The following is a 12,407-nucleotide window of genomic DNA, read 5'->3' as shown; positions in this document are numbered from 1 at the left end:
AAAAGGTGGAACACAGGAGATTTTTAGGGCAATAAAACTAGTCTGTGTGATACTGGTGGACCCATGACATGAATTTGCCAAAACCCTATAACTATAACACAGAGTACATTATGTAATATAAAGCATGGACTTCAATTAATATTTCAATATTGATTCATCAAATATACCACACTAGCTGGGCATGGTGGTACACGCCTTTAATCCCAGCAGATAGATCTCTGTTAGTTTAAGGCTAGCCTGGTCTCCATAGTGAATCCAGGCCAGCTGTGGCAACAGAGAGAGCCTGTCTCAAAAAGACCAAAAAAGTATACTGTTTTATAACTTTAATTAATAATAACAGATACATATATATAGCTAATAGATGTAGATGGGAACTCTATACTCACTACTGAATTTGTTGTAAATATAAAACTTCTCTAAAACAAAAGTTTTGGGGCTAGAGAGATGGCTCGGCAGTTAAGAGCACTGACTGTTCTTCCAGAAGGCCCAGGTTTGGTTCCCAGCACCCACATGGTGGCTAACAACCATCCATAACTCCAGTTCCAGGGGATTTGATGCCCACTTCTGACCTCTGTGGGCATTGCATGACATGGGCACACTTTGTAAGTGTGAGACAATAAAGTCATTCATACAAAGAGCCACCAATGGGTTTAGGAGTTACAGCTTGACCAACCAGACAGATGATAGCATTCAGAAACATTTGATGAATAGTTCAACTAGTTCAACTCATATCTGTTGTGATCAGCTGACTATCTAGGGAAACTTTAAAACAAACCCCTTCCCTGCCTTTCTTAATAATTATAGGGGATACTCTGAGGCTGCGAACTATTCTGGAAGCAATACAGAAGCATATCCATTCTTCCTCCCTCATCTTCAAACTGGCTCAAGATGCATTCAAGATTGCTACTCCTACAGACAACACTACAGACAGCACCCTGCTCAATGTGGCCCTGGAGCTGGGGTTACAGGTATGGGGTAGGAGACTGTTGTCCTAACTTTTAAGTTTCTGGCCTAGTGACAACTGGCAGAAGATATTCCAAGGGGACTTAACATTAGCCAAGCCCTTTGTGTCTCCCAGAACATAAGTTCTAGGCTAGACAGAAGGTAAGGGCTCAATAAATTGGTTTCCATTTTAAAGTTAAGGCTAGACTCAAAATAGCTATAGGCACTGTAGGGCCCCCATCTTCTATCTACCTCCCCATGCCTCCAAGGCAATCTAGGTATATAATAGTTTTATTTGGGGAGCTGGAGAGATGGTTCAGCAGTTAAGAGCACTTACTGCTTTTGCAGAGGACCTAGGTTTGGTTCCTAGCACCCACATGGTAGCTAGTAACTGTCTGGAACTCCATTTCCAGGGATCTGACACCTACTTCTGTCCTCTACAGGCCTTGTATACACAGGTGCACTTACATACATGCAGGCAAAACACTCAAACACATAAAAATAAAATAAATTTTATTTTTTTAGTTTTATTGTCATTAGAGAAGCCTCATATCTAGTAAGAGGGATGGGCAAAAATTAAACATACCTGTACTTACAGAAGAAATACCTCTGTTTAAATCACTAAAAAATGTTTTTTGTTGAACTGTTCAGGGGATGTAGCTCGGTTGGTAGAGTGTTTGCTTATATTGCACAAGGCCCTAGGTCCAACCCCTAACACTGCACAAACTAAATATGGTACCTCTGATGCAAGCACTGAGGAGGTGGAGGCAGAAGGATCAGAAGTTCAAGGTCATATATAGTTCAAAGCCATCTAGGCCACATGTGACCCATATCATAAAAAATACTTGTTATGGGGCTGGAGAGGTGGCTCAATGGTTAAGAGCACTGACTGCTCTTGCAGAAGACCTGGGTTTGAATCCCAGCACCCACATGGCAGCTAACAATTGTCCGTAACTCCAGTTCCAGGGGATCCGACAGCCTCTTCTCTCCTCTGAGGGCATTGCATGACACGGGTGCACTTACCTACATGCAGGCAAGACACGCATACACATAAAATTAAAATAATAAATATTTTAAAAATACTTGTTACACAAATGAATATTGAAGAAGGAGGGAGAGGAAGGAAGAGAAAGAAGGAGGTCACAACTGGAAATGGTTTTTCGTTTGTTTTGTGTGTGTCCAGGTGATGCGGATGACTTTATCAACCCTTAACTGGAGGCGCCGAGAAATGGTGCGATGGTTGGTGACTTGTGCTACAGAAGTGGGTGAGTCTCCCACCTCCCTCTACCCCCAGGGGAATTTGTAGGCCCAACTGTTGGGACAAGACAGTGAATCCTTAGAGCTGTCATATTCCTTTTGTACGTTTTCTTTTTTTGATCTTTTTGAGACAGGGTCTCCCTGTAGCCCCACCTGGCCTGGAACTCTATGTAGACCAGGCTGGCCTCTAACTCACAGAGATCCATGTGACTCTGCCTTCCAAGTGCTGGGATTAAAGGTATGTGTCACCACACCCAGCATCATATTAGTATTCTTGATGGCCTATGAAAGGATGGGCTGCTAGTAGGAGAAAGTAGTCTCTGTGCAGCCAGCCTAAGCCCTCATTGCTTGGACCATAACCTCATGTTAGCAGCACTTTGACCCTCTGTGATTAGAGGCATATCTGAGAGGATAAATTTTCTACCACCAATACTCATGTGCTCCTTGGGGAGGTAGTGGGTCCAGTGGCTTGTTCCTGGTCTCTGTCCATGCTTCTGAGAAACACCAGACAACTTGGAGGCTTGGGACCCCTTCTAGAACCCAAAGCCAGAGCACAATATTATCCTCAGAGGCCCCACTTCAGCTAGAACCTCCCAAGGAAGCCTATGACCCTTGCTCTGAGGCAGGAAAACCATGGGGGTTTTTTGCTTCCCTATGAGGGGCTGAGAGTATTATAGAAACTTCCTCTCTGGCTTGGGAAAGGAAGGGATGGGAAGAGGCCCCAGAGTCTGGGATGCTCCCTTTGCCCTGGTTTGCCTCAGATCATCTCAAGGTTGCTGAAGAGGGAGAACTCTCTGCAGGTGAAGTTCAGGCCCCAGATGATAATCAGGGCAAACCTGGATGGGGATCCAAGTGGCCACTGCTGAGCTCAGGCTTTCTCTGACAGGTGTGCGGGCCCTGGTGAGCATCTTGCAGAGCTGGTACACACTCTTCACCCCCACCGAGGCTACTAGTATTGTAGCTGCTACAGCTGTATCCCACACCACTATCCTGCGCCTCAGTCTGGACTACCCACAGCGGGAGGAACTGGCTAGCTGTGCTCGCACACTGGCCCTACAATGTGCTATGAAAGATCCACAGAGCTGTGCCTTGTCAGCCCTTACACTCTGTGAGAAAGACCACATTGCTTTTGAGGCAGCCTACCAGATTGCCATTGATGCTGCTGCTGGTGGCATGACTCATTCACAGCTCTTCACCATTGCCCGCTACATGGAGCTCCGTGGCTACCCGCTACGTGCCTTCAAGCTGGCCTCACTGGCCATGAGCCATCTTAACCTGGCCTACAACCAGGACACCCACCCAGCCATCAATGATGTACTCTGGGCTTGTGCCCTCAGTCACTCTCTGGGCAAGAATGAACTGGCAGCTCTCATTCCCCTGGTGGTGAAAAGTGTACACTGTGCTACAGTGCTATCAGACATCCTGCGGAGGTGCACTGTGACTGCACCTGGCCTGGCCGGTATCCCAGGCCGCCGGAGCTCTGGAAAGCTCATGTCCACTGACAAAGCTCCACTGCGCCAGCTACTGGATGCCACCATCAATGCCTATATCAACACGACACACTCGCGTCTGACACACATAAGTCCCCGCCACTATGGAGAGTTCATCGAGTTTCTGAGCAAGGCTCGGGAGACCTTCCTGCTACCCCAAGATGGTCATTTGCAGTTTGCCCAATTCATTGACAACCTCAAACAGATTTACAAAGGCAAGAAGAAGCTGATGCTGCTGGTTCGGGAGCGCTTTGGCTGAGAAAGTGGATAGTTTGTTGCCAGGCAGCCTGGGCTCCCAGGTACCATCACGTAAGGCCAAGGATTCAGAAACATTTGTCTACCCTGAGAGGACTCTTGAGCACCTATGGCTGCAGCCAAAGTGCCACAGGCCTAAGGATGGGGAGAACCCAACTCTAGTCAGTATGCCTGCCTTGGCAAGCTTCTAACTACAGCCCACTGTTCCTGGAGGAGCTGGGCCCTGCAGATCGATCAGAAGCCCCCACAACATGCCACCTCACGCCCCTATATCCTGCGTGTCCTGGCCATTGGCCCTTCTCCTTTGGCAAACACAGAACACTGTTCCGTCTCAGGGATTGCTTAACCAGAGAAACAGAAGCATTTATGGTACTGTAAATACTATAGTATATGTGTTGCCAATTATTGTAAAGCTGTTAACTATTTATAATTCTGATTCTAATTTGATGGGCACTTAAAGTAGCTGTGGGTGGGAGGATAGGCTTGTTTTCAGAGGAGACTCAAAACCATTTCTCAGGTTTCCCATGCAGAGTGTATGCTGTTGGCAGTGGATGAGTGGGGGGCATCAGGGAAAAAAAATGGACAGTTAAAATAAATCCTGAGTCTTACCTGTGCAGAAACCCCAGCCTGCAGATAGGGCATCTAGCCTAGTTGTCAGTAAGGGGCAGAAGTCAAGACTGGGCTTATTACTTTTGCCTCACAAAGCTATGAGGACTCTGAAGCTCCTGCCCCTGGCTCACACCCTCCAGGAGCCTGATAAACATCTAAATAACGAGTACAGGGAGAAGATGAAGGTCTAGAAAGCCACTGAGCTCATAATATGCATCCTCTCTGGTCACCTTTATGTTAGAGAGAATCTGGTTTCATCTCCAATTCTGTATATATGTGTGTGTGTGTGTGTGTGTGTGTGTGTGTGTGTGTGTGTGTGTGTATACATTTGTGTGTGTGTGTGTGTGTGTGTGTGTGTGTGTGTGTGTGTGTGTGTGTACATCTGTTTGGCTAAAAACATGTGTCTGTGTACAGATACACATGTGCATGTCTTTTTGTTAGTTCTATGTCTGTGTACATTATGGGGTACATGTGTTAGACTGTGGGTTTGCTTTCATGGTTTCATTGGTGTATGTGAGATAATGCATACCTGTAAGAGCACTCATGTCTCCATGTCTAGTGTATCTATGTCTAGTGTATCTGGGCACACATGAGCATCTGTGTATAAACATGACTGTGTCTGCATATGGCTGCTAGCCCTAGATCTTTGTCTTTCTATGTGTAATTGAGCTATTTCTACATGTAGGTATGTCACTGTCTTCATGTTTGAGTATCTGCATGAATGTGTGCCTTTTCTTTTTTGGCCAGTTCTCTCTTCCCCATTCCTCAGTCACTTACCAGCTGAACATCTGTTCCCCATCTCTGTGCCTCCACTACTTTACCTTCTCTCAGCAAACAAGTTTCTAAGCACTAGTGTCCCTCTGCCAAAAGACTAACTGCTTTTGGTCCACAATTCTTTTCTTTCCCATACTTGCTTTCTTCCTGACTTTCTACCTCAAACTTCCTCTGCCCACTTCTATCATATTCCCTTTGGTTGCTAATTTGGAGGATGAAGCTGGTATTCCTTTGGCCTTTTCCATGCTAATTTCTATCCCTAGTTGGTAACCACTGTCTTGATCTTTGCTGACTCAGTGCATCATGTTCCTGATACCTTCATGACCCCTATGCTTAGCCTGGAATTATTGTAGGAGGTAGCAAGGGCATTCATACGAGTCAATGGAGACCAGTGTCTTGGGTGTTTACTGTTTTGTGTCTTAGTTCCTGAGTTGGGCGGGGTTTGATAGGGAAGGGGTGATGTAGCTAGAGCGTGAACTAAGGACCTTCCTGTTTGCTTTACTTTATTTTCCTCTTTGGAAAACTGTTTGTCACCTTTTTTACTCCAAACTGACCAGTAAGTTGTATTTGCTACTTGTGGCTACTAAAGTGGTACTGTCCAGCCAAGGGGACCTACAATGTCTCAGCCCAATGGGTTGGCAAAAAAAAAAAAAAAAAGGAAGCCACTCCCATTTCTGTATCATGATTGCTCTTTTTTAGCAAATGTGTGAACTCAGTGCTTTTCTATGAATAAATCATGGATCACAGAAAAGATCACTTTTCTAAAAGCAGAAATAATTGTGTTCTCCTAGTAAGTGAGGCCCTTCTCTTCTTGCTGGGACAGGGATGTAGAATGACTAACAGATAAAAATGTTCCTGCCACATCAGTGCCCTCTCCAAAACTCAAAGGCACCTTGTCCCACTGTCAGCATGAGAAGCAGGATCCTACAGTTCTGAGAACATCAGAAAAAAATGCACAGTGAACCTTGCCTTGGTGGCAAATAGCTAGCCTAAGGCTCTAATAGCATCTTAGCTCTGGGTCTTTCTATCATGTCCCTTTGCTCCTGTTTACCTAAACTCCATTTTTCTCTCCTGGATCCAAAGTGTTTTAGCCACTTCTGTGCCCCTTATGACCTATCTTCTTCCTCTCCAGACACAAAGCCCTATGTTGTAGGACCCTCCCCTTTTCTCTATAAATATCACAGTCCCAACTGCTTGGGAAACTCTACCCAATGTCATGTCACTCTAGGACTTGGACAGCTGACAGCATAATGGTAGTGTGAGCCTGGTATAAGTGTTGTAGAACACATTCACTGACACCTGAGCCCCAGGCCTTGTGGAGGAAGATGCAGAGGAGGCATAAAAGAAGAAGCAAAGGCTTAAGAAGGAACCAAGGGTAAACATAAAAATCTTTACAAGCCAAAATAACATTCTAGACTTTAACCCTGGAAATTTTATTCTCCTGGAAACAATCTGTATTAGTGATATTTGAGCGAAAAGGCATATACTTAATTCTGTCGAAGCAGACGTGAATGTTTGTGCACAGCATCCACAAAGGCTCCTACATGTTCTGGGTCCATGTCAGGGTAAAGCCCATGGCCTAGGTTGGCAATGTAGCGTTGGGGCCCAAAGTCATCCAGCATCTGCTGCACCAACCGACCAATCTCCTCCTGGAAGACCAAGAGGGCACTGTCCCTAGGGAAAGTCAGCAAGCCTCCCTTTACATGACAGTGACACACACATATGCAGAAGTGCTTCTACACAGTGTTTATTCTGTCACTAACTCAACAAAAGTCATCGGATGCTTCATAAGCATTACGAAAATACAAATAAGGCGACAGCAATATGGCTTAGCAGGTAGGGCACTTGCTACACAACCCTGACAACCTGAGTTTGATCCCCAGAACCCATGTAAAGGTGGAAGGAGAGAACTGACTATGAAGCTGTCCTCTGATCTCCACATAGGTGCCATGGAATGCACACCCAAGTATGCATGTCAAACAATAATAATAAATAAAATCTTTTTTTTTTGTCTTTTTGAGACAGGGTCTCCCTGTAGCCCCAGCTGCCCTGGAACTCAAAATATAGACCAGGCTGGCCTTGAACTCACAGAGATCCTCCTGCCTCTGCCTCCCAAGTGCTAGGATTAAAAGCAGGTGCCACCACACCTGACATAACATCTTTTTTAAAAAAATAAAATAAATGGCAGCTGGGGTATGTCCACAATCCAAGCACTTCAGGCGATAGAGGCAGGAAAATGAAGCATTCAGGGTCAACCTCAGCTATACAGTGAGTTTCAGGCTAACCTGGATTACATGAGATCCTGCCTCAAAAAAAAAAAAAATGCCTGGCATGGTAGTGCAAGCCTTTAATTCCAGCACTTGGGAGGCAGAGGCATGCCAGCTGGGGCTACAGGGAGACCCTGCCTCAAAAAGTCCAAAAAAGAAAAAAAACGAACAGCTACAAAAATTAAATTAAAAATAAACTTCCCAGGGCTGGAGAGATGGCTCAGCGGTTAAGAGCACTGACTGCTCTTGCAGAGGACCCAGGTTTGATTCCCAGCACCCACATGGCAGCTACGAACCATCCCTAATTCCAGTTCCAGGGGAATCCGAAGCCCCCTTCTCACCTCCGCAGCATTGCACGACACAGGTGCACTCACATACATGCAGGCAATATACTCATACACATAAAATAATAAATAAAATATTTTTTAAAATAAAAAATAAACTTCCTACCTTCTTAGGGCTTACATTGGGTGAAAAAAAATAGGCATAATATAACCACACAAACATTACCACTGTGAACAGAGCAAAATTTGTACATACATAATGGGCCCAGTTGTTACCTCAGATGCATACAAGGCACAGGGATCCAGGTTGCCCTGCAAGGTCACCGTCTTCCCCACAAGCTCCCTGGAAACAGAGCCAACACCACATTCTCATTGACTGCCTATTTGGTGATTGGACCCACCACCTCAACCTCTAGGGCCCACCCCTCCCATCACTCACCGGGCTTTCTTTGGAGCCACTGTCCAGTCAAGCCCAACCACCTCATAGCCAGCCTGGGCCAGCTCTTCTAGAGCAAAATGTCCATCCTTAGCAAAAATGATCTGGGGGAAAAAGCAGATCTTTGACAGAAAGAACCTTGGGTAACCACCAGCCTTTTCTTGGCTGTGCTTCTGCTGCCCTCCAGTGGTCGCCTCAGCCCATGCAGGACTTAACACTGAAGGCTTTACAGACTCAACCTGTCCCAATCCTCACCATAGGCACGGGTGCCAGGCCTGCCTTCTGCAGCCCGGCCTTTACTCGCTTGGCCACATCATGGATGTAGGGCAGTGCAAACTTGCTGAAGAGCTCTGAGCCAAGATGCCCAGCATGGGACTCAAAGAGCTGCAATGCCTATGTGATAAGAAAAAGCATTCACACCAGGAGGAAGTACCTCAGGCCCCACCCACAGATTGTGCCTTACAATCTCCTCAGGTAACTTTAAACCTTGATTTTTGCCTGAGGCTCAGTTCCCCTCAAAAAGTTTTGCCTTCTCCTCCAGATCCTAACAGTAGCTTTGGTCTTCAAACACTCAGAACATTAACACACACACACACACACACACACACACACACACACGCTAGTTTTAGGAAGGGCTGGGATACTCCAACCAGATCACTGAAGGACAAGCTAAGATTCCTGCCCTCTCCAATTTACAAAACCATGACTTTGGGTCTTTACAGACCAAGCCACAGCCTGTTTGTCCCTAAGGACTCACCTGGGCACCAGCAGCCACTTGTCCTACTAGATAGGGGACCAGAGCATCAGTGAGAATGCGAAGCAGCTTGTGACTAGCCTGAGGCCTTTGGTAGAGCCATCGCTTGGCCTGAGCCATGGTGCTTGAGCTGCCACCCTCAACCATATATGTCATCAGGGTCCACTGCAGAAGGATACAAAGATGTCACAGCATAGAAGCCTTCCTTTGTCTACAACAGACCTAAAAGACTGATCTCATGCCTCGGTCCATGCCTTATGTCACATTACCGGAGCACCAGCAAAACCAATCAGTGGCACACGCCCAGCCAGCTGTTGTCGGGTAAGGGTGATGGCCTGGAACACATAGCCCAACTCTGAAACCACTACTTCTGGATCCCGTAGACGTTCTAGGTCCCGCTCTTCTCTTAATGGCTCTGAGAAGCTGGGTCCTTTGCCAGGTACCATGGTCACCTCCATGCCCAGTGCCTGAAGGGGGAATAAAACATCTGGGTCCACAATCTCCAACTGCAGGAGGAAGGGCCATATCACCAGGAAAGAAAGACAAAGGAGAATAAAACTCAGTCAAACTCTACCTCTTAGTTTTTCCCTCTGTCCAGGTAAGTATTTATCTTGAATCTTAGCAGAACTGATTTCCAAGGAGTGCCCCCTCCCTTTTAAAGCTCATATTACAGGATCAGGATTGAGTACCTGGGGTACAACAAGGATGTCAGAGAAGATGATGGCAGCATCCAGAGGGAAGCGTCTCAGTGGCTGTAGGGAATAGGAAACAGGTTGGTAGGTGGCACACTGAGGGCATAAATCCCTCTCTCTTTTGTGGGCCCCTTACCTGCAGAGTCAGTTCACAGCAGGCCTCAGGAGAGCGGCAAGTGCTGAAAAAGTCCTGGGCAGCCCTGGTTTCCCTAAACTCTGCAGACAGGACAGGGAGGACAGGACCGTTCAAGCTTGAGGCCTTCCAAAGTTCTCATCTGCCCCTAAAGAACTTTTCACCTAAAGTTTCAAGTTTAAACTAGACCATGGCCTTGACCCGGACCTGGTAAGTAGCGGCCTGCCTGTCTCATGCACCAAACGGGAGTGTAGTCTGTTTCCTCTCCCCAAGCGGCTCGCAGGAACGTGTCATTCTTCAGCTCCGGAAAACTCTGGAGTCTAGCGATCGGGTGAAGGGTAGAGGTAGAAGTAAATGTTATTATGCTAGACTGGGGGTTGAGGAAGGCACGGGTTCAGTCAGGCAGCGATATCTGGCGCCTCCAGGCCAGCTTGCAAGCTGTGGCTCCCCACCCACTCCTCCACCTCTCTATCAGGTGGCGCACAAGGCTCTAGAAGGGCCCCGCTGGGGCCTCTTTCGTTCACAGTCACCTAACTTATCCAAAGTCAAAGAAACTGGAGAGACGCGGCTAGGGGGATTGAGGGGGGTAGAATGAAAACCCGAAAGTTGGAGAGAGGGAGTTACTGGACTAGCGAATCTGGGGAACCGGGCTGCCAGTGGGCTGGTTCTGAGGCTAGGGGATCCCCAAGATGAGAGAAAGGATCAGAGCAGATAGTCCCAGATGCTAGTTAGAAGTTCTGGGTCATCCGCTGAACGTCAGGGGAACGCGGCCTAGCAAGGCAGTCCCTAGAATGGAGATCTCGGGAATCCAGGACTAGAAAATTCGAGATCTCAGCCGTCTAGAGTTCTCTCGTACAGGGAGATATCCAGGAAAACGGAAGCACGAGGACATATTCCTGAATTCAAGGACTCAGAGCAAAAAGCCAGCCACACTGCGCGCAGCGGAATACTCACACCAGCCCGTTCGCCTCCATGGTAAACAGTAACTCCAGGCAGTCACCACTTTCATAAGAACCTGAGCCTGCCCCTACCCACGCTCCGCCCCTTCCTGAAGAGAACCCGCGGCGTCACCTTGTTGAAAGCCACGTGACCATTCCAGTGACAGCTCTGGGGCTGCCCTTGCTACTGCCCGAAGGACCCCAGCAATCTTTCACCGTAAAGTCCACTGTTGCCACGCAATAACAAACGCCCCAAAGAAATAACTTCTCAATACACTGTAAGGTGGCTCGAGGAATTTGTTCTCATCTGTTGGTCTGGGAACTCCGAAGGCTTGGCATAAGGTCCCTTCTCACTCCAACTCTCCAGGAATCTAGCAATGTTATCTAGCAAGCACCCAGCGAATGTTGCCACAGGCTGTATGTACACAGAACAGTAATGTTTATGCTACATATATTACCTACTAATTGCTGGAATCGATAGGAAGTGCAGAGGTTAGAAAGCTGAGCAAGACAGTCCCTCTAAAGAGCTACAGACTGCTCTGTCAACCGTTTGGAGAACCAGAAATCAGTAATCACATTTAAGTGGATAATGGTTATTAGCGTCCTAGGATTAGGAGCAACAGACAGCATCTATCTGGAATGACTCGACATTCCAGTCAGTGACAGGGGAAGGGGGTCATTCTACCATTTAGTCACGCTGCCCCTAGCATAGGTAGTCCAACAATTTTTTAAAGATTTCTCTGGTTGTAATATTCGCTGGGAGCAGCAGGAGGCAAAAACAGGAGGCCAGAGGATCAGAAAAATGAATGTTGCAGTGATCCAGGGTAGATAGGATGGTGGCTGGTGGCAGAGGCAGGCGTATCTCTATGAGTTCGAGGCCATCCTGGTCTCCATGGTGAATCCAGGACAGCTAGGGCTACAGGGAGACCCTGTCTCAAAAAGACCAAAAAAAAAGGCTCTGGTAAGTTTTTATTGTTGTTTTGTTTCAAGATTTGTTTTGTGTTTTGTGAGATAAGTTCTCAGGTAGACTTACTATGTAGGCCAGGCTGACCTCAATCTCAGAGATGTGCTAGCCTCTGCCTCCCAAATTCTGGGATTAAAGGCGTGTGTCACCACCACGCCCCGGATCTCGCGAGTGTTTATTATTAAAGAAAAACTTCCGTGGTTTACTTTTCACCAGTTTGTTCTTGGCATGCTTCTAATAATACCCGAATCACCTAGATCAATAAGAGCCAGCGTGCAGTATTTTCTGAAGTATTTTCTGCACACTGTGCCCAGTTCAATATTACTGCCACTGTAGTGATGGACACCAGTTTTGGCCAACAGAGCATAGTGTATTCTATTTCAGATTGTATTAGAACTGGGCAGCTGCTGACGAGGATGACCAATTTGGCTCTCCCTGTCTGCTCTTCAGAGTCTGCCTGTACCCCCGCACGTGCTTTCCATTTTTCATATCAAGTTGGAGCCTGAAGTTGACTTCAGAGACTTTTTCGCCATCTTTGCTGTCACCATAATCTTGCTTTAAGAGCGGGACGACCCCCAACCAAAAGCAGGAGACTAATTTTGAGTCTAACTG

The 12,407-nt window shown here is 46.9% G+C and overlaps 2 protein-coding genes and 1 pseudogene across 4 annotated transcripts; 1 reads left to right on the top strand and 2 right to left on the bottom strand.

Moving 5' to 3' along the window:
* Positions 1-554: 554 nt before the first annotated feature.
* Zswim5 (zinc finger SWIM-type containing 5) lies at positions 555-4,848 on the top strand. Its single transcript, XM_008848865.2, has 3 exons — positions 555-968; positions 2,126-2,207; positions 3,086-4,848. The coding sequence occupies exons 2-3, from the start codon at positions 2,129-2,131 to the stop codon at positions 3,946-3,948; spliced, it is 942 nt and encodes a 313-aa protein (XP_008847087.1). The 5' UTR covers positions 555-968; positions 2,126-2,128; the 3' UTR covers positions 3,949-4,848.
* Positions 4,849-6,731: 1,883 nt separating this feature from the next.
* Urod (uroporphyrinogen decarboxylase) lies at positions 6,732-10,973 on the bottom strand. 3 transcript variants are annotated; one of them, XM_008848863.3, is made up of 10 exons: positions 10,848-10,973; positions 10,101-10,213; positions 9,897-9,976; positions 9,758-9,820; positions 9,338-9,535; positions 9,072-9,233; positions 8,570-8,707; positions 8,318-8,418; positions 8,155-8,221; positions 6,732-7,001 (listed from the first exon to the last, which is right to left on the bottom strand). In XM_008848863.3, the coding sequence occupies exons 1-10, from the start codon at positions 10,865-10,867 to the stop codon at positions 6,939-6,941; spliced, it is 1,005 nt and encodes a 334-aa protein (XP_008847085.1). In that variant the 5' UTR covers positions 10,868-10,973; the 3' UTR covers positions 6,732-6,938. The 3 variants fall into 3 exon arrangements, with proteins under 3 accessions (XP_008847085.1, XP_008847084.1, XP_008847086.1); XM_008848862.3 differs by having other exon boundaries at positions 6,732-6,976; XM_008848864.3 differs by lacking the exon at positions 8,570-8,707 and having other exon boundaries at positions 6,732-6,976.
* A 940-nt stretch (positions 10,974-11,913) lies between these two features.
* LOC103746600 lies at positions 11,914-12,343 on the bottom strand (annotated as a pseudogene).
* Positions 12,344-12,407: the final 64 nt, after the last annotated feature.

Source organism: Nannospalax galili, unplaced genomic scaffold, assembly GCF_000622305.1.
Source record: "Nannospalax galili isolate Female #2095 unplaced genomic scaffold, S.galili_v1.0 scaffold1664, whole genome shotgun sequence".
Lineage (NCBI taxonomy): Eukaryota > Metazoa > Chordata > Mammalia > Rodentia > Spalacidae > Nannospalax > Nannospalax galili.
This window is presented reverse-complemented; position numbering and strand designations above follow the sequence as displayed.

Excerpts from the sequence above, each read along its gene's own strand:
- Zswim5 (XM_008848865.2), top strand. The coding sequence starts at position 2,129 with ATGCGGATGACTTTATCAACCCTTAACTGGAGGCGCCGAGAAATGGTG. Across the intron at positions 2,208-3,085 it reads GACTTGTGCTACAGAAGTGG|GTGTGCGGGCCCTGGTGAGC; the intron begins GTGAGTCTCCCA and ends TTTCTCTGACAG.
- Urod (XM_008848862.3), bottom strand. The coding sequence starts at position 10,867 with ATGGAGGCGAACGGGCTGGT. Across the intron at positions 9,536-9,757 it reads ACATCCTTGTTGTACCCCAG|GCACTGGGCATGGAGGTGAC; the intron begins GTACTCAATCCT and ends TTCCCCCTTCAG. Across the intron at positions 8,419-8,569 it reads GCCTGGCACCCGTGCCTATG|ATCATTTTTGCTAAGGATGG; the intron begins GTGAGGATTGGG and ends TTTTTCCCCCAG.